This window comes from Meriones unguiculatus, chromosome X, assembly GCF_030254825.1.
Source record: "Meriones unguiculatus strain TT.TT164.6M chromosome X, Bangor_MerUng_6.1, whole genome shotgun sequence".
NCBI lineage: Eukaryota > Metazoa > Chordata > Mammalia > Rodentia > Muridae > Meriones > Meriones unguiculatus.
Window position 1 is genome coordinate 67135353 of NC_083369.1, and position 25940 is coordinate 67161292.

Below are 25940 nucleotides of genomic sequence, written 5' to 3' on the forward strand. Positions count from 1 at the left end.
AGGTTATCTCCATGCATGGTCCTTGGTTGGAATATCAGTGTCAGGGAAGACCCCTGGGCCCAGATTTTTTAGTCTATTGCTCTCTTTGTGGAGCTCCTGTCCCTTCCAGGTCTTACTATCTCCCCTTCTTTCATAAGTTTTACTGCACAATTTCTACAGTTTTGCTATGAGTCTCAGCATCTCCTTTGATACATTGCTGGGTAGAGTATTTCAAAGGCTCTCTGTAGTAAGCTCCTGTCCTGTTGCCTGTTTTCACACTCTTGTGATGTCCATCCTGTTTGCCTTTCTGAATGAGGATTGATCATCTTACCCAGGGTCCTCCTTCTTGCTTAGCTTTTTTAGGTGTACAGATTTTAGTATGTTTAACCATATATTACGTCTAATATCCACTTATAAGTGAGTATATAGCAAGTGTGTCATTCTGTTTATAGGACACATCACTCAGGATGATCTTTTTTGCCTCCTATTTTCCTGCAAATTTCACACTTTCCTTGTTTTTAATTGCCGAGCAGTTGTCCATTGTGTAAATATACCACAATTTCTGTATCCATTCTTCCAGATTCTGGCTGTTATGAATAAAGCTCCTCTGAACATGGTTGAGCAATTGTCCTTGTGTATACTTGAGCATAATTTGGATATATGCTTAGGATTGGTATAGCTGGATCTTGAGGTAGCAGTATTCCCAATTTTCTGAGAAAATGCCAGATGGATTTGCAAAGTGGTTGTAAAATTTTACATTTCCACCAAAATGGAGGAAGGTTCCCCTTTCTCCACATCCTCTTCAGCATGTATTGTTGCTTGAGTCATTGATCTTAGCCATTATGATGGGTGTAAAGTGAAATCTCAGGGTCGTTTTGATTTGCATTTCCCTGATGACTAAGGATGTTGAGCATTTCTTTAAGTGTTTCTCTGCCATTCAATATTCCTCTATTGGGAAGTCTCTGTTTAGCTCTGTACCCCATTTTTTAATTGGATTACTTGATTTATTGCTATTTAATTTCTTGAATTCTTTATATATTCTGGATATTAGCCCTCTCTCAGATATAGGGTTTGTGAAGATCCTTTCCCAGTCTGTAGGCTGTCATTTTGTTCTGATGACAGTGTCTTTTGCTTTACAGAAGCTTTTCAGTTTCATGAGGTCCCATTTATTCTTAGAGCCTGTGCTGTTGGTGTTCTGTTCAGGAAGTTGTCTCCTGTGTCAATGAGTTCAAGACTTCCCCCCCCCTTTTTTTTTTCTAAGAGATTTAGTGTGTCTTGTTTTATGTTGAGGTATTTGATCCACTTAGACTTTAGTTTTGTGCAAATTGATAAATATAGACCTAATTGCATCTTTCTAAATACAGACATCTAGTTAGAGCAGCACCATTTGCTGAAGTTGCTGCCTTTTTTCCAATGTATGGTTTTGGCCTCTTTGTCAAAAATGAAATATGTGTGTGGGTTTATTTCTGGGTCTTCTATTCGATTCCATTGATCCACCATTCTGTTTCTATGGTAGTACCATGAAGTTTATATTACTATTGCTCTGTAGTACATCTTGAGTTCTGGGATGGAGACCTCCAGACTATCTGTTGTACAGAATTGTTTTAGCAATTTTGGATTTTCTGGTTTTTTTTTTTTGTTTGTTTGTTTGTTTTGTTGTTTGTTTGTTTGTTTTGTTTTTTTAAGAAATTGAGAATTGTTCTTTCAAGTTCTGTAAAGAATTGTGTTGGTATTTTGATGGGTGTTGTATTGAATCTATAGATTACTTTTGGTAGGATGGCCATTAACCAATAGGTTAATTTTATTGATCTATGAACATGGGAGATCTTTTCATCTTTTGATATCTTCTTCAATTTCTCTCCTCAGACACTTGAAGGTTTTTTTTTCCAAACAGGTCTTTCACTTTCTTGGTTATAGTCACACCACGTTATTTTGTGTTACTAGTGGGTATTGTGAGGGGTGTTGTTTCCCTAAAGTTTTTTTCTCAGCCCTTTTGTCTTTCATATACAGGAGGGCTACTGATTTTTTTGAGTTAATTTTGTATCCAGCCACTTTCCCGAAAGTGATTTTCAGCTGAAGGAGTTCTCTGGCTGAATTTTTGGAGTCAGTCATCTATATTATCATATCATCTGCAAATAGTGATACTTTGACTTCTTCGTTTCCAATTTGTATCCCCTTGATCTCTTTTACTTGTCTTATGTCTCTAGCTAGAACTTCAAGTACTATGGGAAGAAATACTGAGAGCGTGGACAGCTTTGCCTTGTCCCTGATTTCAGTGGGATTGATTTCAGTTTCTCTCCTTTTAGTTTGATGTTGGCTATAGGTTTGCTGTATGTTGTCTTTACAATGTTTAGTATGTGCCTTGTATCCTTAATCTCTCCAAGTCTTTAAACATGAGTGAATGCTAGATTCTGTCAAATGCTTTTTCAGCATCTAAGTAGTTGATCATGTGGTTTTTCTCTTTCAGTTTGTTTATATGGTGGATTACATTGATGGATTTCTGTATACTTAATCACTCCTGCATGCCTGGGATGAAGCCTACTTGGTCATGGTGGATAATATCTTTAATGTGTTCTTGGATTCTGTTTACAAGTATTTTTTTGCATTTTTTGCATCAATGTTCATAAGAGAGATAGGTCTGAAGTTCTGGTTTTTTGTTGGGTCTTTGTATGGTTTAGGTATCAAGGTAGCAGTGGCTTCATAGACTGAGTTTGGTAATGTTCCTACTATTTCAATTTTGTGGAATACTTTGAAGTGAATTGGAGTTAGCTCTTCTTTGATGGTCTGGTAGAATTCTCCACTTAAACCATCTGGCCCTGGACTTTTATTGTAGGGGACATTTTTGATGACTGTTTCCATTTCCCTTGGGCATACAGCATTATTTAATCTATTGACCTGATCTTGATTTAATTTTAGTAAATGGAATATATTAAGAAAATTGTCCATTTCATTTATATTTTCAAATATTGTGGCATATAGTCTTTTGTAGTAGGACCTAATTATTGTTTGTTTTTCCTCAAAGTCTGCAGTTATGTCCCCCTTTTCAATTCTGATTTTGCTTATTTGGATAGTTTTTCTCTTTTTATTTAGTTAGTTTTGCTAAGGGTTTGTGTATCTTGTTGATTTTCTCACAGATCAAGCTCTTGGCCTCATTAATTTTTGAATTGTTTTCTTTGTTTCTAATTCATTGATTTCATCTACCAGTTTGAGTATTTTCAATAGTCTACTCCTTTTGGGTCTGTCTGCTTTTTTTCTTTTTCTAGAGTTTTTAGGTGAGCCATTAAGTTGCTTATATAAGTTTTCTCAAACTTCTTCTTGGAGACACTTAGTATTATGAACTTTCCTCTTAGCACTGCCCTCTTTGTGTCCTATAAGTTTGGGCAAGTTGTGCCTTCATTTTCATTGAATTTTAGCAAGTCTAATTTCATTTTCATTTCTTCAGTGAGCAAGTTGTCATTGAGTAGAGAGTGGTTTAGTTTCCATGTGTATGTAGGCTTTTTGTTATTTCTGTTGTCATTGAGGTCTAGTTTTACACTATGGTGTTCTGATAAGATACAAGGAATTATCTTGATCTTTTTTTGTGTCTGTTGAGGGTTGCTTTGTTTCTGTCTATAAGGTCAATTTTGGAGAAGATTCTATGAGGTGCTGAGAAGAAGGTATACTCTTTTGAGTTTGGGTGAAACGTTCTTTAGACATCTATTAGTTCCATTTGATTTAGGACCTCTAAGTGTTATTATTTCTCTAATTAGTTTCTGTCTAGATGATCTGTCCCTTGGTGAGAGTGGAATGGCAAAGTCTCCCACTATCAAGGTGTTAGGATTAATGTATGGTTAAACTTTAATAATGTTTTATTTACAAATGCATGTGCTCTTATATTTGCAGCATAGATGTTCAGGATTGTGATGTCTTCCTGGTGGATTTGTCCTTTGATGAGGATGAAGTGCCCCTCCTCATCTTTTTTGATTAATTTTGGTTGAAAGTCAATTTTATTAGATATTAGGATAGCTACTCCAGCTTGTTTTCTGGGTCCATTTTCTTGTAAAATCTTTCTCCAGCCCTTTACTCTGAGGTAGTATTTATCTTTGTTGCAGAGGTATGTTTCTTGGGTGCTGCAGAATGTTGGATCCAGTTTATGTTAGTCTCTGTCTTTTTATTGGAGAATTGTGTCCATTGATATTGATAGATAATAGTGACAAATGAATATTAGTTCCTTGTGTTGTGGGGTTGGTGATGTTACTGTGTTTCTATGCTTGTTTTATTTTAATTTTCTGTTGTGGAGTTATTGTATGTTGTGTTTTCTTGGGTGTACTTGATGTCATTGGATTGGAGTTTTCCTTCCAGTATCTTCTGTAGGGCTGTTTAAGTTTAGTATTTTCATGTAATATTTTGTTTTCTCCATGTATGTTGATTGAAAGCTTTGCTGAGAATACTAGTCGAAGTTGGCATCTGTGGTCTCTTAGAGTCTGCCTGACATTTGCCCAGGCCCTTTTGACTTTCATAGTTTCTCTTGAGAAGTCTGGTGTGATTCTAATAGGTCTACCTTTATTTGTTACTTGGTTTTTTCATTGCTGCTTTAAAAAAATCTTTTGTTTTGTTTTGTTTTGTTTTGTTTTGTTTTTCTGTAGATTTAGTGTTTTGACCATTATGTGATGTGAGGAGATTCTTTTCTGGTCTAGTCAATTTGGTGTTCTGTAGGTCTCTTGAATGTTTATGGACTTCTCATTTTTTAAGTTGGAAAGGTTTTCCTAGAAATGTTTTCTGGACCTTGGATCCTGGAATCTTCTTTTTCGTCTGTTTCAATTATTCTTAGTTTTTGTCTTTTCATGGCATTTCTTTATTTCTTGGATGTTTTGTGTTTATAACTTTTCCAATTTTACTTTTTCTTTGAGAGAAGTATCAATTTCTGCAATTTTATCTTCATCACCTGAGTTCTCTCTTCCATCTCTTGTGTTCTGTGGCGATGCTTAACTTTGTGGTTCCTGATCTATTCTCTAAGTTGTCCAGCTCCAGTGTTTTCTCTTTTTGTGTTTTCTTTATTGACTCTAATTCTGTTTTCATGTCTTGTACCATTTCCTTCATCTTTTTGAATGTGGATTCCTAATTCTGTTTTCATGTCTTGTACCATTTCCTTCATCTTTTTGAATGTGGATTCCTGTCTTTCCATGAGAGGTTCTATTTTTTGTTGTTGTTGTTGTTGTTGTTAATTTCCTCTCTATATGCCACTACTTGTGCCTTTACATGTACCTGTATTTGTTTGGCTGTATATGCCTGCATTTCTTGGAGAGATTTGTTTCCTCTTTATTTGTTTCTGATGAAGTAAAATATCCATTGATTTTGGGGTTTGCTGATGTCCTGATTTTTGTTGGATGTGTTCTTCTGCTGACCTCCAGCCATCTGCTTATCTGTAACCTTTGCTGTTTGTTCCTGGAGTCTCTACTTCAAACTGCTTCCATGTATCTCTTGTGTCTGAAGTATTCTTGAGGAAGAGGAGAGAATTCCACTGGTTTGAGAGTGGATGTTGTTGTGTCTGATATATCTAGAGAGGAAGGTCACAGTTTTGTGTGTGTGTGTGAATTGAGGGAGAGGGTGCTAGAATATATAGATCCCTTGAAGTGTGGACCTTAAGTACATTAGGGGTTGAGGGTGCTGGGGCTCTTCACAGGCGCAATGTACATGTACAGGTGCCCTGAATACCTCAGTGGCCTCCAGACCTGTCATACTGTCCTCCAGGTGTTCAGTTCTGTTTGGGCTCTAGGAAATTTTTGCCTGCACTCGATTGGTAGACCCACAGAAAAAGGGCTTCTATGTTGTGAATGCTGTCCAAAGGATCCCTACATTGCCCACAGTGGGGGTGTGGTTGGAAGGGATAGGATGTCTGGCTGTTAGCATAGAGGGACCTTGGATCTGGGGCACTGCAAGCACTCACTTAAAGGTGCACTCACTTCCTAGCCAGCTCAATCAGAAAGCACAGAGTTTCCCCCTATTCTTTACTCTCACTTTTGGGCCTGCATGAGCAAATGAAAATGTAAAAGATTCATCAGCTCAGTATTATCCACTGTTTGGCCCCCAGGCAGGGAGGCCTGTGCTTGGGCTTCTGCTCTCTCAGTCACTGAGCATGGAGGATCCTGCTTTGGGTTAGCCACTGACCATTCCACTGCAGTTGCAGACCTGGGAGGCCAGTATAGCTGTCCGTGGATCTGGGAGACTCTTACTGCTGCTACCTCTGCCATCTCAGTCACTGAGCAGGAAGGCCAGTGCTTGGGGCAAGGGAAGTGTAGGGGAGTTGAATATTCGCCCGGAGACTTCCACAGGTGACGTGAATCCAAACTGTCTCAGCTCACGGGTTCTCCACTCTTGCCCAGGAAGCCTCAATGATGATGTTCTGGCTTCAGCTGCCCCTCCACTCACCAATTTTGGAGTTTTGGATCGTGTGCCCCTCAGATATGGTGTGTGCTGGACACTGCTATCTTGGGCCATCAGAGAGAAGGTGATGTAGGAAGTGGATTGAAAGAATAAAAGGGAGATGAGATGACACTGATCGGGTTTGATCAAGATTAAGGATCCCCTAAGGAAAGGGCATACATCTCTTGCTTCTGAGTAATGCCAGTGTAGAGACTAGTGAGGAAGACTGGAAGCCAAGTTCTTCAATGGATGCAGGGGCATGAATAGGAATGGAAAAGTGACACTCACCTCAAAAGGAGAATAATTTGTAGGCAAGTGCAGATGTATCGCCCTGAAATAAACATTTTAGAATAAAGGGACAGTAAGTATATGTCCACTATTTCAGTTGTAAAGGACTTGGGTTAGGGAAAAATAAACAGCTTCCACTAGGTTATCTGAGGAAGTGCTCACCCTCATCATATAACTGGTTCCAGAAATCTAGGGTAGTGCTATGATACCTCATTTTTAATATAGATCCCCCAGACAACAGTGATTTATGGAGAAATTGGAAAACCCGAGGGAAGGCATGATGAGAGCATTTCATGAATATCTGTATTGTAGAAGACATAATGTAGGTTTTTTCTTAATGGTATAAGTTCTACCTCTAGAGAGAATACAGGATATTAGGATTGGAAATAGACAGGATGATAAATTACTAGAGGGGAGCTTTTTATAATATGGTGATAGAATAGAGATAGATGGTAACGTATGAAAATTTAGAAGGTTTAGCTAGCTCTAACGCAAGAAGAAAAATGTATTCATACTTAGAAGTTCCCAAAGCTAAATGACATTTGCAGTTTGTGATGCATCTAGTAATCTTTGGTTTTGTTCTCTGTTCTGATGTAAAATGGAACCTACATTTAGAAAGTGATGCTCACTTGGATTTCTGCTTTCTGCAAATACCAACCTTGAACTAATCTGATTGAATATTAGCCCAGCAACCAGATAAGTATGAGTTTTAGTAAATATGACCAAGATTTCCAGAATTCTTAGGGGAGAGTAAGTCATTGTAGAATTCCCGGGAAATGAAGTAAAAGACAAGTCAGATATCTATGCTCCATTATATCACAAAATATTGGCCGAAGACTAGAGCAAAAGTAGCTTCTCTTTTCTTGAAAATTCACCAAGTCATCAGTTAACTGGATGACAAGCTTAGGTTTTTGGAATATAGTGAGAATTAGGTTCAAATACCAGCCCTGACTTTTACCAGCTTCGTAAACTGGGTCTATAATTTAAATGAGATAACCCTGGGATTATTTTTTTCATTGTGAATCTTCCAAAAAGGATAGTGATTGAATATTCAGGCACAATATATGTGCTAGAGAATGTAAGAGTTGGGATGAGGTTTGTTGTCAATTGTTTTGAAATTCAGCTAGAGAGATAAGTAGTAAAAGAACATATAATTAACAAGTATTGGTAAGTGGCAAGCTTATCAATAAGTTTTCAATATATATTGAGTGATTCTGTGAAGCCATGGAATGAGGAACACTGAAATTTGTCTGCAGAGGGAGAACAATATAGGATTTGTCATAGTGGAAGGAGCCCAAGATAGAGTCTTCAAGAAGAATAAGGAGGGCTAAAGTGTTTTTGTCCAAATTTTGTAAAGCTTTCATATCATCTACAGCAGGGTAAACAAAAATAAAATTAAAAAGTAACAACCAAATGGAAATAATCCATATAGAGATGGCAGGAGAAAGTAAGAAATTCAATGTTCCAAATCATAGCCTAGCATAAACAAAACTGTGGCAGCAAGAGAAAACAGATATTTAGGAAGCATAAAGAGAATGTGGATACCCAATGTTTGACACTGAGTCTCAGCATCTGCTTTGATCCCATGTTGGGTGAATCCTTTCAGAGAACCCTCTATACTAGGCTCCCATCTAGTTTCCTCTCTTTCACCCCTGGGTTACCTCACTCAGGATGATCTCTTCTAGTTTCATTCATTTGCCTGCAAATTCCATAATTTCTTTCCTTTTATTTTGGTAATTTTTTAATTATTTATTTTTTAAAAATTTGTTTATTTTTATTAATTACAGTTTATTCACTTTGTATCCCAACTGTAGCTCCTTCTCCCATTCCCTCAGAATCCCATCTTACCTTCTTCATTTCTTTCCATGCCCCTTCCCCAGTCCACTAATAGGGAAGGTCCTCTTCCCCTTCCATCTGATCTTATTCTATTGGGACTTCTCAGGAGTGGTTGCATTGTCTTTCTCTGTGGCCTGATAAGGCTGCTCTCCCATTAGGTGGAGGTGATCAAAGAGCAGGCCACTGAGTTCATGTCAGAGACAACCCCTGTTCTCATTACTAGGAAACCTACTTAGACACTGAGCTGCCATGGGTTACATCTGAGAAGGGGTTCTAGGTTAACTCCATGCATGGTCCTTGGTTGGAGTTTTAGTCTCAGAAAAGATACCTGTGCCCATATTTTTTTTCTCTCCTTGTGGAGGATTGATCATCTTACCCAGAGTCCTCCTTCTTGTTTAGCTTCTTTAGGTGTACTGATTTTAGTATAGTTATCCTATATTATACGTCTAATATCCACTTATAAGTGAGTGTATATACCATGTGTGTCTTTTTGTTTCTGGGGTACCTCACTCAAGATGATCTTTTCTAGTTCCCACCATTTGCGTGCAAATTTCATGTTTTCCTTGTTTTTAATTGCTGAAATGCTCAACATCCTTAGCCATCAGGGAAATGCAAATCAAAACGACCCTGAGATTTCACCTTACACCCATCAGAATAGTGAAGATCAAAAACTCAAGTGACAAAACACGATGGAGAGGATGTGGAGAAAGGGGAACCATTGTTCCTCCATTGCTGGTGGGAATATAAACTTGTACAGCCACTTTGAAAATAAGTCTGGCACTTTCTCAGATAATTAGGAAAAGTACTACTTCAAGATCCAACTACAGCACTCCTAGGCATACATATATCCAAAAGATGCTCAAGTAAACAACCAAAGACATTTACACAGCCATGTTCGTGGCAGCTTTATTTGAAATAGCCAGAAGCTGGAAACAACCCAGATGTCCCTCATTTAAGGAGTGGATACAGAAATTGTGGTACATTAACACAATGAAATACTACTCAGCAGTGGAAAAAAAGGATTTCTCATGATTTCCTTGTTTTTAAGTGCTGAGTCCTATTCCATTGTATAGATGTACCACAATTTCTGTATCTACTCCTCAAATGAGGGACATCTAGAACAAGGAGTCTTATGGAGAAAGAGAGGAATGGGAATAGAGGGACATGGAGGAGACAAGAGCCCTACAGGGAGACAAACAAAACTAAAAAGATATGAGCCCAGGGTATCCTGCAGAGACTGATGCACTAACCAAGGACCCTGCATAGAGAGGACCTAAAGCCCCTGCTCAGATGTGGCCAATTGGCAGCTCAGTCTCCATGTGGAACTCTGAGTGAGGGGAATAGTAATTGCCTCTATCATGAGTTCAGTTGACTGCTTTTTGATCACCTTCCCCTGGTGATGAGACCTTGCCAGGCCATGGAGGAAGAGGATTCAGGCAGTCCTGATGAGACTTAATAAGCTATAGGCCAATGGCAATAGTTGGGAACTCTCCCTTTCCACTGTGGACTAACGGAATGGGATGGGGGGGATAGAGGGTGAGTGAGACTGGAGGGAGATGAGGGAGGGGGCTTCAATCAGGATATATAGTGAATAAATTGTGAATAAACATAAAAATTAAAAAAAAATGTGGATATTCGTTTCCATGGCAACAATAGAAGCTGGATAGGTAAAGGGACAGGTCATGCAAGCACTTCCATACTAAATGTTTGGAAGAATGAATTTTAACACATAAGTTATGAGAGGAGAACTTAAGATCTTAATGGCATGAATAGGATCTGGTCATAGATTAGAGAAATGTGTCAAAAGGGACAAAAAGTGAGGCAGTTGCCTTGGAGGAAAATACCAATGCCTTGGATGAAGATAGTGACTTCTGAAACAATTTTAGGAGATAGAATAAAAAGAAAATGGTGAACAATACTGTGAAAATATAAGAAAATTAGCTAAGATGCCTTCCAAAATGTTAGTTTTGTTATCTGGGCCAACGTAGGATTAGTTAGTAGTAATGTGGGAACATTATACATATACAATTCCTCTATATATTAACTTTTTATTTTATTGAAAATAGGTTCTTTTATGCAATTTATTATGATTATGGACTCTTCTACTACTCTTCTCAGTTCTTCCCAAACCCTCCCCCACTGATCTGGATGTACTTCTTTTCTGTCTTTCCTAGAAGACAAACAGGTATCTAAGAAATAATTATATAAGATAACATATGTCTTAAACAATAAAAATCATAATATGACAAACAACCAAACAAGAAAAAGGGCTGAAGCAAAAGTGTAACAAATGCATAGGACCCTTCTAAATACTCAAATACATCATCCTATGAATGACAGTATGTTTTGTATTTCCTTATTTTTGTGTACTTTTGAATCATTTCTTGCAATCATCTATTGGAGAGGGATCATATAAACTCTTGTTTTCTCCAAAGAGAAGATTAAGACCACGCCCCTTCTCTAATATAGGTGATTAGCAGCACTAGTTCCATGAGATAGGAAATCAGTAGAAGAGAAAGTTGGGGCATCTTACTTTTTTCACTTGGCTTTAAGAGAAGGCTATTAAGCAACTTTCTAGAAAGACACTTTGAGTCAAGTCTATACAAAGATTTGTTCATGTGGAGTGTTTATATCTATGACAGTATGTCATAAATGTGCGACCAGCAGAGAAGAGGGAAGAGTTTATTTACTGGCAAAGAAGCCATGGATGGAGGTTGATATAAAGATATGGGGAATAAAACAGGAGCTCTTCAACTGGAATCCAGAGGAATTACGAATATCTGAAACTAAACACAAAATTATCTAGATAGCTTTACTACAATTTTATGGGTAGAGTTCCTATAGATTTCTTCAGATTTTTTAAATGCAATTTGGCCTTACAGGGGATGTCCACAGTTCATTTTTATGGCACAAATGAAGCTACTTCAACAGGTTTCTGCATCCAGCCGGAACACTTCCAAAGCCCTGGGGGAGTCTTGATAAATCATGAATTGTGTATTTACAATATTCTATTGTTCTTAAATAAAAGCCTTCTCAGGTTGTATGATGTATTGGATAAGACAATATCCTGATCCATTTCTGTCAGCCATATTTGGAAGTTTCTTGACATCCGTTTGTGTCTGGGAGAAAAGAATATGCATAGAGAAAAACTGCAAAAAGATAAAGGTTGCACTAGGAAAAGTTAAACAAAAACGATACTCCAATCAATAATGGTACAGTGTGAGGGAGAAAACCAGACCACGTTATCAAGGAAATGGAGAGACATGTCCTTGCCATGTCCAGCAAGGATGGGAGATCAGAAATAGGAAAACTAAGACAACGTTACCTCGGTGGAGCAAGCACAAGTGGAGGCTGCACAATTTTGCCCCTTTGAACAAGTAAAAATGATAGTTGAAGAAGTGTAAATGGCCACAATGGCACATAGATCTCCAGGGGAATTTGAACTACCAGGAGGTCTCCAGTCACTGTTCAATAAGGATAATATCAATTACTAAAGTAAACTTGCTATAAACAAGGGAGTCTTTGCTGAGCTTAAGATCCACAGTAAATATGTGCCTGAAAATAATGAGTCTTACAGTTTAAATTTAAGATTTAAATCAGTCAGTTTTTTCTATTTTATAATCGTTGTGATGAGCCTTCTTATGCAGTTTATGGAAGCCAAAACTATACCTCAAATAAATACATGTTAACATTTTGTCTTTAGCCAATAAGAAGAAAGAGAAAGAACGCCCAGAGATCTCTCTTCCTTCAGACTTTGAGCATACAATTCATGTGGGGTTTGATGCAGTCACCGGGGAATTCACTGTAAGTAAGCTCCTTATTTTGTTTTATAAGCCATGAAAAAAAAAACCTATTTTCTTAAAGAAATAGGTTTCAAGTAAGGATTGCTGTATTCCAAAATATCAGACTGAAGATGGACTTTTCCTGGATAATCATGCATAGAAGTAGAAAGTGGGCAACAACATTGACAAAGTCATTTTGCCCACCTTAACAAAAGTGTCTTAACATCCTATAATTTTGACTAGAAAATATTTCTTTGCCAAGGCACAGAAAATATAGCAATGGTAAGGAGACCCTGCCTGGTTCTTTACTCAAGTGAAGTGAATCAAAGAGAGATTTATTCAACTTGTCTAGTGAAGGCAGTTTATCTGAATAATTCAGGCTTTACAGTGGATCCTGATCATCTAACTACAGTAACCAAAATTCTGTAAAATTTGCCTAGTCACCCATTTGATTTTAAGAACATAGTTTACCTTTAGGATTATTAATTTTATTTTATTTTATTTGCATTAACAACCACAAACTCCATGTTTCAGGAAGAAATAATTATTGTATAGCACATATGTATTAGTAGTTATGTGATTACATATATACTATGTATGAATCATCTATAATTATTGCCAACATGAATTATCTGGATATGATATAAGTTTATGACTGTTTTTATTTTGGACAATTGCATCAAATAGCACAATGTCTCAGATATATGCCATTTTATTCCTCTAAAGTATTTAGCACCCCCCCTTATTAAATAAGTGAGGGGAGAGATGTTGCTAGAAATATGACCCCATGCTTCAGCCAATTTGATACTAATAAGCAACTCAATCAACATGTGAATTTAAAGAGCTTCAAATGAATTTAGAAAATTAAAACTTTGATAAAATCATTATAATATTTCTTGTTTTACTAAGCTATAAAAATTATAGACATTAAAGAGACCAATGTTCTGTTTTGTAGCATAATGGTTAGTGAATGGACTGTGTCATGTGATTAAGTAGGGGGAAAGAAGCAAGGCAATTTGATTTGGAAAACTAAACTACATTTGACAGCCAAATTATTTTATTTGATCAATTCTGGAAGTAAGCAGTGTAAGAATGAAATAGAAACAGAGTAAATGTCTTGGCCTCCTAAATTAGTGTAGACTGATTACTTCTATGTTCTCAGTAGCAAGCAGACAAAAATACCCAGAAATAATGAGACTGCTGAAATTGAGATAGATACAATTTAATGAATTTTGTTATCTGAGTCAAAGTCATTACTTGGTGACATTTATTTTGAGCTCAGCCTTTATTTCATTGCTAGAACATTCCTTTGGCTACATTTAGAAACTGCAAACCGATTATCAACACTACCACCCACTGTCTTTCCCACCCGATAGAGATTGTTTATATAATCTGACCATTGTCTGTTTAAAAACATCCAAAGAGTGTCTAGCTAATTTTCTGATATTTGAAACAGGAAAAGCCCTCAAACTTTATAGTTTTGTCTAAAAACTTGTCTCTTTTATTTTAAGAGCTTCTTTTTTTTTTTTTTTTTTTTTTTTTTTCAGTCCTGCTATGCTTTTCTTCTGTTGAACCTCCTCATAGTTTGGTTGATATTATTCCATGCTTTCTTTTCTTGTTCTTTTCCTTTTGGGGTTCTGCTGTGTGTGTTTTCTCATTTAGCATTCTGGTTCACTTGTACTTTATTTCCTTCTGCCTTATTTGACATCTTTTGTCACATTTCTCCCATCTTTAGCTCTTTCTTTGTTCTTTCTGGATTCTCAGTGGAAATAAAAAGAAACTAAATCACCACCATTTTACTGACTGCAGCACTAAGCCATTTCCATCGTGAGCTGAATTAGAACCCAATGGACCAATTAGAGAGGAGTGAAGTAGAATATGTTATAGACAGCCCCTATAGTCCTGATGCAACCAAACCAAATGACATCCTTTTATAAAATTCATTTGAAATGAAATAGCTGTTTATTATTTCCACTGATAGAAATTTGTTGACCTTGTAAACACACAACAAATTTGGAATATTGAAGTAGCAGATTGATAATCTGTAGCAGCTGCTTGTACATACACTTTTAAAATAATCATAAATTCCTTAATCCATAACCTTACATAATCTTCCTTCTTCTTTCTTAACTTATGATTTAGAATTAATATTTTAGTATGTTTAACTTTTATACTAGCAAAAGTAATAAGCCTTTAACTCTTGTAATGGTAGGGTACAGAACTGAGTCTTAATTGCCATAGATACCATTAGGTCATTGTCTGTTGGGGTAAAATCACATTGTGAAATTTGATTATTGTGGTTGTGGCTGTTAAATTTTGAGCAGTTTGCTGAACTTGTAGACAGTTGTTTCATAAGAGTCTGCTCTTTTGAATAACTGATCACTAGTTTGCTATGTTGCTTGGTGATTATGCTAATGGCTAATTGGCTCATATAACCTCATATACCTGGGCATACACTTGGACCCTAAAGCTAAAATTAGGACGGGAGGTGAGATTTGGGGTATTAAATTATTACAAGTCTTTACCCATTATATTGCCATTTTTGTCCCAAATACTTCAGAACTCCCCTTTCCAGACCTCTAGACCTGTGACGGTCGCTTCAAGTCAATCAGAGGGAAAAATGGTATGAGTGATATAAATTATCATTTCTTATAATAAGATAGATGCTTGGCCTGTTGTATCATGCTGCCATTCTCCTGGGCTACACTGGACACTCCCCAGCTTGATGTAAACTCACAAGTTATTGTATGTACATAGGCATGGATATGTGCTCCTGCTCCTGATGTTCAGTCTCTTAGGTCTTCATTAGCTATCTAACTTTTTAGATGAGTTCCTCAATTTGGATTAATGAAATGTCTCTTTGATTATGTGCCATTGTGGCATATGCTCAAATTACAGAAATCAGGTCTCATTGAGAAACTGGTTTGTTTTTCCTTAGAAAAGAGAAATTATGTCATCAGTGTAGTTATGTGATAAGTAGAGTTATCTAGAGGAACTTCTTCAACTGACAGCAAGTTTTTTTTTCTGTCTAGTGATTATGATACCACCATTTATTACAAAGTTTAGAAGTGCCATGGGCATGTATAATACTTATAAATATTCTAATGATTATGGTAATAATCATGCCAGTGAAGTCTGCATTATTAGTTATTTGCAATGCATACCTGGATTTGTAACACTTAACTCCTTTGGCCATTATATTATTAACCAAATGCTATTAATTGCACTTAGAATCAGACCTGGAATCATGCATGGGCTCCTGAGTTCCAATTTTTGGCTTAAGGCTTTAGCATCAAACTGTGTTATGAATGCATGTAAAAGTGTTGTTTCACTGTGCTTGGAGTAACCATAAATGCCAGGATTCAAAGACATATATCCGAAATCAAAGCAGTTGGGTCAAAGCATGTTTCTTTAGCATTTGATATATTTTCAATTAGACAAATCTGTTAATTTGTATTTGATCTTATTTGCTGGAAGTGGGGCTTGGGAACTATGTCATTAAATGGAAATATTTGTGCAAGATTTGAAATGAAATGTTTTCCCTTTCCCTGATAGAAATACATACTAAGCCTAAGTGTAGTTTCTGGCTGTGAGGATGGCTTTAATATAATTTCCTCTAAGTCACCCACGATTTTAGCTACAAAGTATGGAAGAATAAAACTCAATATTACAACAAAGCTCAGAATTGTTGCATAGCCATCCTTTGAATTTTAGCCACATAGATAAGTCCAATGTGAAATGGAAATTTTGATAACCAGAATTGGAAACTGAAATTTGTAATTTCATCCTATGGCCATGGGCTATCTGTGATGACTCAGTTATAAAAGAAAAACAAAAACAAAAGCTTACAAATGCCATCCTTTATCCCTCCAAATTCTTGTTGCTTCTTTTTAGTAATTTCTCCAATCACTTACTGGTAATTCTTATTATTGCCTATTTATGAAGGAAGCATCTGGCCCAAAGTGGAATTATATATCCAAACTTTGGAACACTATTATTTTCTCTGTTCTTTTAAATCTGTTGCCCTGTAGCCTGTCCTTTCCCTGGTTTAGTTAATAACTCCCTATTTCCCTGACCACCCCACTTTAAAAGGGACTCCCCATTCAGACCCATTGGTTTCATCTCTTCCCACCTTCTAAGTTGTCCCACATTCTGTTTTAACTTTCTTTTCTTTCTTTATTTACGTCCATTACAGCCAGATCTCTATGGCTCACAGATGTGCCCAGGGAAGCTCCCAGAGGTGCGTCACAGGCCCAAAAGAAGCTTGCATCAAAGTGCTTCTTTGAGATGTCATAGCACTGCAGTAGCAGGTTCATGTGTGTGCAGTAGAGTTGTTGCTTGGCTTATCTCACTTTTTTGTTGTCATTCCCAAACTCTGGAGGCCCATGTCACACATTGTTTTGCTGAGACTTCATGGGACAAAGCCATATAAATTGGGTCTGGATGCATTTCAGCAATAGTGTATCCATTTCTCTCTCCAAGCTGTTCTTGGAGGTTGGATTATAAATTATAAAATGGGGACATCTGCAGGTTGAACATGCAGGAAAGTATACTGAATGCTGGATGTAAAGCTAACCTCTGTAATTTTAAGTAATTCTCCTTCGTTAGATTACTGAATAGTCCCCTCTCTCTGCTCTAAGTGCTTCATATTATTCATTACAAATTCTCACAAGGCTTTGATATGGTTTCATAGTCCCCAGCTTCTATGTGGCCAGTGAATGAAATAGGAAGAGAGATAAGGGGTTGGGGGAGGAAAGGGGGAAGCCGTGCCCTGGAGAAAGCTGCAAGAAAAATACCGAAAGCAGCATAAATGTTACTGTTTTGTATTTCAGGGGTCATTGCTCCTCCACAAATCTAGTTTTTTCTCCTCCCAATTTGACGAAATCCCGAAACCCTTAAATTACATTTTGTAAACAAAAAGTTTAAACTGACACAGGGTAAGGCTTTATTATTTATTATTTGAAAGGATATTCTGGTTAAAACACACCCCCAAAGAGCTTATGTTACTCCACTCATTAAAGAAAAAAAAAGCATTGATCTGCACTTTACTATACTGTGCACAAATTTAGAGAAGTCTTGCTATGTCTGCCCTGAGTCGCCAGAAAAAAACTAAGCTAAGCCGTAAACATCATTTCATGGATGAGCAAAATCAATATGGAGGTGATTTTCATGCGCTTTGTTTATTATCACAATCATACTCTCACCCACCCCTTTTAATTTGGATCTCAGTTTTACCTATGTGTTTTGATTAGTGAAGAGAATGATTGCATTATTAAGTTACTAACATAAAATCTAGAATGTAACTTCAGTTTCCCAAGTGTAATCCTACAGGTAGCATGGGCTTCTTGGTGAAGAACTTTACTGGAAGGTGCATATACTCCTGATGAGTGTTCTAAGCAGCCCTTCTTTCCATTTGGTTGTCCACAGGGAATTCCTGAACAATGGGCACGGTTACTCCAGACCTCCAATATAACAAAATTGGAACAGAAGAAGAATCCACAAGCTGTTCTTGACGTTCTCAAATTCTACGACTCCAAAGAAACAGTCAACAACCAGAAATACATGAGCTTTACATCAGGAGGTAAGGGAAATCATATGGTATCAAAGGGAGTATAGCCAGTTCTGAGAGCCTCATCATGAAGCCAAAGTATTTTCTGCAAATGGCTTCAGTGTCAGTAAACCAGCAGATGGAATGGGAATCTGACATTCGTGCTAGATTTGTTTTAGTTAGGTGGTGTTGTAATACAAATAAGGAAATTGTTCATTGGTGATTAGCTTGAATCAACAATCACAGTTATAACTCTCCATGAGTACAAGTCTAGTCAGTCATTTAGAATTAGGTCTTGAATATGTCAATGAATAAAAATATAAGGATGAACAATGGTCTCCAGAAATTCATTGAATTATCTGTGTCATGACAATGCAGAACAACATTGTGCTTGTCAGGTTATTTTCACTGGGTCCTCAAATTGAGGGGGAAAAAAAAAAACTATCAGTGTCTTACTATTTGTAGAAATTGAAATACCATTGTTAATCCCAAATTGTGACTCCATTTGTTGGTATGTATATATCCATGTTAAACCCAAATTGTTACTTCATTAACTCATATGTACATATTTTTTTAGTTGCTCATTTTTTTTTTTGAGAAATATCATTTGAATTGGATTTATAGAGCAAATCATTTAGCATTTAGAGAAAGGGGGAAACACTGTATTTTTAGTCCACTTGAAATGAGGCCTTCATTAAAATTTGTAAAATAATTTCCTGAAAATAGTGTTAAGACGTAATATGAGGTATGTTGAGAGACCAGCATGCCGTTTGTCACAGGTTTAATGCTGACATTTTCTTCTAATTGAAGATGAACAGTTTTTAGGGAGTATTTATGAAACAAAGGTGACTTCTTCATTCTGAATTTTCAGATAAAAGTGCTCATGGATATATAGCAGCACATCAGCCCGTAAGTGAAAAATTTTCTTCATTTATTTATTTTTATGTTATAATTACATTTGTTTGGTTTTTAATTAATTAATTAATTATAATTTATTACAATTTATTCACTTTGTATCCTGGCTGTAGTCCCCTCCCTTGTCTCATCTCCTTCCAGTCCTACCATTCCTCCCTCTTCTCCCACTATGTCTCTCCCCGAGGCCACTGATTGGAGAGGTTCTCCTCCCCTTACCTCTGACCTTAGCCTATCAGGTCTCATCAGGACCGGCTGCATTTTCTTCCTCTGTGGCCTGGCAAGGCTATACCCTGAGCAGGGCAGATGATCAAAGAGCCAGCCACTGAGTTCATGTTAGAGACAACCCCTGTTTCCCTTACTAGGAAACCCATTTGGAAACTGAGAAGCTTATGGACTTCATCTGAGCAGACGGTCTAGGTCCTCTCCACCCATGGTCCTTGGTTGGAGTATTGGTTTCTGCAGGACCCCTTGGGCCCAGGTTTTTTGGCTCTGTTGGTCTCCTTGGTGGAGCTCCTGTCTCCTCCAGGTCTTTCTGTATCCCCTTCTTCTGTAAGGTTCCCTACACTTTGCCCAAAGTTTGGCTGTGAGTCTCAGCATCTCCTTTGATGCTCTGATGGGTAAGAGTCTTTCAGAGGCACCCTGTGGAAGGCTCCTGTCCTGTTCCCTGTCTTCTCCTACTTCTGATATCTATCCTGTTTTCCCTTCCTAATGAGGATTAAGCCTCTTCCCTAGGGTCCTCCTTGTAGTTTACCTTCCTTAAGACGACGGGTTTTAGTATGTTTATCCTATATTATATGGCTAATATCCACTTATAAGTGAGTTTACACCATATGTGTCTTTCTGCTTCTGGGTTACCACCTTCAGGACAATCTTTTCTAGTTCCCACCATTTGCCTGCAAATTTCATGATTTCCTTGGTTTTAATTGCTGAGTAGTGTATCATTGTGTAAATGTACCACAATTTTTAGGAGGGTAAGTGAAATATTAAAATTTGTTTCTCATGAGCATTTTGACCTAAGGTCTAACAGTACAATTGCTTGTATCTGGTTTCATGTCCAACTTTCAGACATAAAATTTAAAAGCAGCTTTAAAAAGACATAATTTAGAAACACAAATATCTATTTTTATGTATTTTAACACGCATTTCTAAACTTAATACATACCTATAAAAATCTATTTTACCCATTGTTAAAAGTCCAATGTGTTTTAATAAATTTATATATCACTGTTACTATCATTACAATCAATTTTCAATTGTAAAAATAAATAACATTTGTTATCACAAGTTGCACAGAATTCACAGATTTTACCAAAATTATTTTATGGGAAGATATTTGGTTACATCATGACATTTCTAGAAATATTACACTATTATTGTACTTACAGCTAAAACTTCAAAGACACTATAATTCTCATATCAACTATTAGCCACAACCCGTTTGTGGAAAAGAGAAACAGAACATCTAATCTTCTAGGTGATATTCCCATGCTGGGCAGTCGGGTATATACATACATATATATATATTATACTAGTGATAGGATGCCCATGTTAGGAAGGTCCTTGCCAACCCCTTTCCATTTTAACACTTTCCGTTTTAGAGTGGGGAAATAAAGGTGAGAAGTACCTTCAACAGCTCTTTTACCTGTCCGTTTGGAAAGTCATCACAATGGCCTACGTTTATTCCTGATTAAAAATATTATTTTTTGTTTACTCAGATTGAGGAAGAAATAGTAAATGCTACTGAAAATGGTATGAAAACTGACAGCCAAGGCAACTTGGGTCAGACATTAGAAAATCAGGGTTTATTACACATCTGGTACTGCTGTAGAATGCTTTCGAACAATTCACACCATAGCCCCAGTCACTCACCCATATTGTGTTCGCTTTACAAAGTTTATCTTTAGACACATTTCAAGTGAAGTTATATAGAATACAAACTTGTAGAATTTGCTTTTTCATTCATAATACTTCTTCTAAGATTCATCCATGTTTTGGCCAGTGTCAATATTTAACAACTTGTATTGATCCAGTATTCTGAGATATGAATGTATCACATTTTCACCATTCACTCAAGGCTTTCCAGATTATGTACAGTTCTTATATATTACAAATAAAGTTCTTATTAAAACTCATGTGTAGTGGATTGATGAGCACTTGCTGCTCTTACAGAGGACATGGGTTTGATTCTCAGTATCCACCCGGTAACTCACAACCATCTATAACTACAATGCCACAATGCTACAGAATCTTGATATCCTCTTCGGGCCTCTGCAGGCATAACTTTGGAATTAACCTGACTGTGGCAATGAGAAATGAATAAATGAGAAACATGTTCAAAAAAGCTGAGTTCTGTAGACTGTGTGCTCTGGTAGAGATGCATCCATTGCCCAGAAGCCCACCCTGTTTATTATACACAGTTGAATGAGGAAGCAAGTTTATTATATACATTGAATAAGGAAGCAAGTTAGCTAATCTGGGTAGGGGGTCTCTGTAGGAGAACTGTCTCGGGATGCAGTTATCCATGGGGAGGGAGCTGTTGTTATAACTTTCTGCATATGCTGTCAACATTCATACTTGAACCAGGAGAAGGGCTTGCCTTTCTCATGGGTCTGAGACATTGGGGTTCTTGTAATGGCCATGCTTATGTCAACAATACACTTTTACTCAGGATTCATTCACTCTCCACACATAGTACAATAAAGACATGCATGTAGGAAAAACACCCACACAGGTAAAACTTAAACAAATTTATATGTATTTGTCTTTATTTGGGAAAATATTTTTGCATATCTCCCATTGATAGTCTTGAAAATAATAATAATAGTAATTTCTTTATTGAAATAGTAAATTTTCTTAATTGAACACTTACAAAATAGACTTGCAATATAGAATGTTGGGTAGTACTATTTGTACACTCATTTAATCTTTCCTACAACCAAGTTAAGTAAGACTTACCATGGTCCCCAGTTACAGATATACAGATAAAGAAATTGAAGTTCACAGACGTGAACTTACTTGATTAGGGTCAATGCTATGCTTATTTTAATTATTTATTTTTAAAAATGGAGGCACCTGAGGGTAGATGATTTTTCTCAAAGTCACTGAGTTTTGAAGAGGACAAACCAGAAAATATGTCACCTAATGCTTAGAAATCCTGTCATAACTAAAAAACAGTCATATTCTTTAAAGAGAAAATGGTCACAGGCAAGGCCTCTCTTTCTGTAGATTGCTATTTTGATGGTCTGATAGAAATTATTTTCTGCTTTATTTGATTTCATAGAGTGGAAGTCATCTAAACATTTTTTTCAGAGCTGTAGATAGATTTTTTTTTTTTGTGTGTGGAGAGAGTAAACACTGACTTGATGTCACCTTAGGCAACATGTATGACAGCAATAAATATTTGTAAAGGGTAAAAGTTTGACATAGTGTGACAATTTCTCTCAAGGATTAAAAAGAAAAAAATTGCCATTTAATTAAGCTATTCTTTGTATACAGAAAGTAGAAAGCAAGGTATTTAAAAGATTCTTTGTCCACTTCTGTTCATAGTAGCTGTATCCATGATAACAAAAGAAGGAAGCCACACAAATATCCATAGACAGATTAAGCAAAAAAAGTATTAAGAACAAGCTTTTGATTGTTGTTCAGCATTATGATGGAAGAAAAATTCAAACACGATGCAATGTGTGAATTTTGATGGCCTAAAATAGTAGTAAGACAAATATTGCATGCTTCTGATCATAGGAATTACACAGAGGAGTTACATTTGTATTGAAAGAAAGATGAGTGCTAGTATCTGGAGCCAAAGAGAATGTAGAGTTATTTAATTTTGGAAGATGAAAAGGTGCTGATAAGTATACAATAATATGACTGCTCTTAACACTACTTAAATTGCTTGAGTGATTTTTATGTTATATATACTTTATAAGAATAAAATTAAAGTGAAGACCAAGGTAGGTAAATAGATCAGTAGTTGAAGGCATGCTTAGCATTTATAAGTGCTTGGTTCAATCTCCAGCACACACACACACACACACACACACACACGCGCGCGCGCATACACATTAAAAATGTAACAAAATTCAGAGGATGAAAATTAATGAAACAAGAGGAGAAGATTTGAGTATAGTGTTTAATCTTATTCTTCTAATCATTGACTGAATATTTGTGAATAACTTAGCTTTTCCAAACCTCTTTTCCTCTGAGTTTCTTTACTCAACATTAAATGGGGATGATAACAATATCTACCTCCTAAGATATGTGTGAATATTAAATATGATAATAAATACATTATACTATACTATCCAGCATATGCTCTGCAATAAATATAAGTTGCTGCTATTATTACTATTATTTGTAGATGGGAGAATTAGTAAAAATTCATTCTCTCTACATAAGAGACTTGTATGTTCTTGCCTTGCTCATACTCTCTCAAAGAGAACAAAATGTGACTTTTACATCTGATCAGGAATTTTCTCCTCTGAAATGATCATCTCATGGGCCACATTGAAAATAACAGAAACAGAAAGGAAAGGCAAGTAGAAAAGAATGGCAACGACCTACAATCAACACCTACTTCACCTTAATAAGTTTAATCTTACACATGTGCAAGCATAAATTCCCTGGAAAAGACATGATCTCTTAAAATATCTTTTACTAATCCTTTGAGAATTTCATTCAATATCTTTTGATCATACTGACCTCCAAGTCCTCTGTTTAACACTTCCCATAACCACTCCAAACCTCTTAATCTTCTCTTTCTCTCTCTCTCTCTCCCTCTCTCTCTCTCTTCTTTTCTAAAATTTAATTGACTAATTTAGGTAGCACACACACTTCTGGGTATGGAGCCATCTACTGGAGGATGGTAGCTCCTACTAGGAGCCACATTCTGAAAGAAAACTGACTTTGCCTATCCCCACCAACACTCCATAGCTCCTCATTAGAGGTAGGAGTTCATGACTCCCTTCCCATCCATGCTGGAATATTTTCCTCCATTAATTTATTTAATCACTTTACAGCCTGATCCCAGCTCCCTCCCTTCTCTCCTCCCAGTCCTACTCTGATAACCCCTTTCCTCCTATAACCCCCCCTTATCCACAGAAAAGAGGAGACATACTCATGGGTACCAACCCACCCTCACATCTCAATTCACAGCAGGACTAAGTGCATTCCCTTTCACTGAGGGCAGACAAGGCAGCCCACCTTGTGGAAAGGAACCCAAAGGCAGGCAACAGGATCAGAGACAGTACCTATTTCCATTATTAGGGGACCAACATGATGACCAAGCTACAGATCTGCTACATATGTGTAGGGGTTCTAGGTCCAGCCCATGCATGCTCCTTGGTTGGTGGTTCAGTCTCTGTGAGCACAGGTTAGTTTACACTGTAGGCCTTCTTGTGGTGCCTTTGACCCCTCTAGCTCCCTCAATCCTTCCTCCCACTCTTCCACAAAACTCCCTGAGTTTGGCCTATCGTTTGTCTGTGGGTCTATGCATCTAATTGCATTACATGCTAGAATATTTTGACTGGCTTGATCTTATATGCAGGTCTTGGGTAGGCAAGCCACAGCTACAGTAAGTTTATAGGTTGGTCCTGTCATGTACAGATGACGCTTTTGTACTCTGGTCCTCCCTGACTTCTCGCTCTTAACACCTTTCTACTCCCTCTTCTATAAAGGTCCCTGGGCCTTGGAAGAGAGGGTTGATACAGATGTCTCATTTGCAACCAAACACCCACTGATACTTATCCTCAGCACTTTAACCAGTTATAACTGAAAATAGTTCTCTGTTTTAGGTATGTTGGTTATTTTAAATGACAGCTTGTTGAGATGGTATACATATTGCCTTTTATTTTCTCTTTAGATATGAACTTTTTAAAGATTCTATTGTTTTTATAAAATTGAAATTAAGTCTGCTTGACAGTGAGATTCTATTAAATCAGTAAAATATGATCTTGTTCTATGGAAATGAAATATGAGAACTCTCCAGTTTCTTTATGAAGGCACCTTAGGCTATGTACTTTCCTCTTAGCACTGCTTACTTGTGTCCCATAAGTTTGGGTATGTTGTGCCATCCGTTTCATTGAATTTTAGGAAGTGTTTAGTGTCTTTATTTCTTCCCTTGACCCAATGCTCATTGAGTAGAGAGCTGTTCAATTTCCATGAGTTTGTAGGCATTCTGTTGTTTCTATTGATGTTGAAGTCCAGCTTTATTCCATGCTGCTCTGATAAGATGCAGGGGATTATTCCAGTTTTCTTCTATCAGTTGAGACCTGCTTTGTTAGCAGGTGTATGATCAATTTTGAAGAAGTTTCAGCATATTTTGTCAAATACTCCTTGTATAAACCTTACAAGGTTTGAAGTTCACCATTTCAGGGAAAGATGAGTATGAACAAAAATAATTACAATACCATGTGTAGGGTATTAGGAACTATGAAGGGTATCCATTTGCTATGTAAATTGCAATGATGTGGAGAGGGTAAAAGAAGCAAGTCTTTATATTCAAAAGTTTAAGTCCAGTGCTTGGTTCAAGATAGATATGTGGTGCATATCTGAGGGATGTTGATTTAGAAAACATATAAAAAAGTGGCATTTAGGCAAGATCTTGAAGAGCAAATTAAAATTGAGTCTATGAAAATTATGAGTGTTCTAAACAAAAAGAAAAAAGGAGAGAGGTCATGTTGATGAAGAAAAGAAGGGAACAACGTATGTGGGCTTGAATGATTGTTATGGAAGAGAATGAATCACAGAATTTAGCCTTGAAAGTTATGTTGGGGCCAAATCACAGAGGTCCTTACAGGGAATTCTAAGTAATCTAGCTTTTCGAGTATGAAGTGGAAAGTCCTTCAAGTGTTTTTTGAGCAGTGCAGTTACATGATTAATGCTTATGTTTAAATGAAGAGTAATTTAACAACAAATGTCCAAAATTAATTAAGAACAGAAGGTAAGAGTAGATGAAAGATGGCTAGTTAGAAAAATAATGTGTGCTTCCACACTAGTAATAATGAGGGCCCAAAATGAGATAATGGCATGCTCTTCTCACATGCAAAGTCTATATTTAAAAAGATGACTGTAGACAGGGAACTGTTTAGGACAAAGAAGGCTGGAAGAAGAAGAGGAGGACAATAAAGTATTGGGTGTGAATACATGCGATGTACATGGCATGCATGTGTGAAAATGTCAAAATGAAACACAAA

At 36.8% G+C, this 25940-nt stretch overlaps 1 protein-coding gene across 11 annotated transcripts in view; it reads left to right on the forward strand.

Moving 5' to 3' along the window:
- Pak3 (p21 (RAC1) activated kinase 3) overlaps positions 1–25940 on the forward strand; it is a 320956-nt gene that overhangs the window by 218339 nt on the left and 76677 nt on the right. For 9 of the 11 annotated variants that reach the window (XM_060375414.1, XM_060375412.1, XM_060375416.1 and 6 more), the window contains 5 exons: positions 12209–12309; positions 14848–14910; positions 16483–16527; positions 17715–17868; positions 18707–18744. In XM_060375414.1, coding sequence (XP_060231397.1) covers positions 12209–12309; positions 14848–14910; positions 16483–16527; positions 17715–17868; positions 18707–18744 — 401 coding nt within the window. The remainder of the gene's footprint in view (positions 1–12208; positions 12310–14847; positions 14911–16482; positions 16528–17714; positions 17869–18706; positions 18745–25940) is intronic. The other 2 variants (XM_060375420.1, XM_060375421.1) reach the window with 2 other exon arrangements.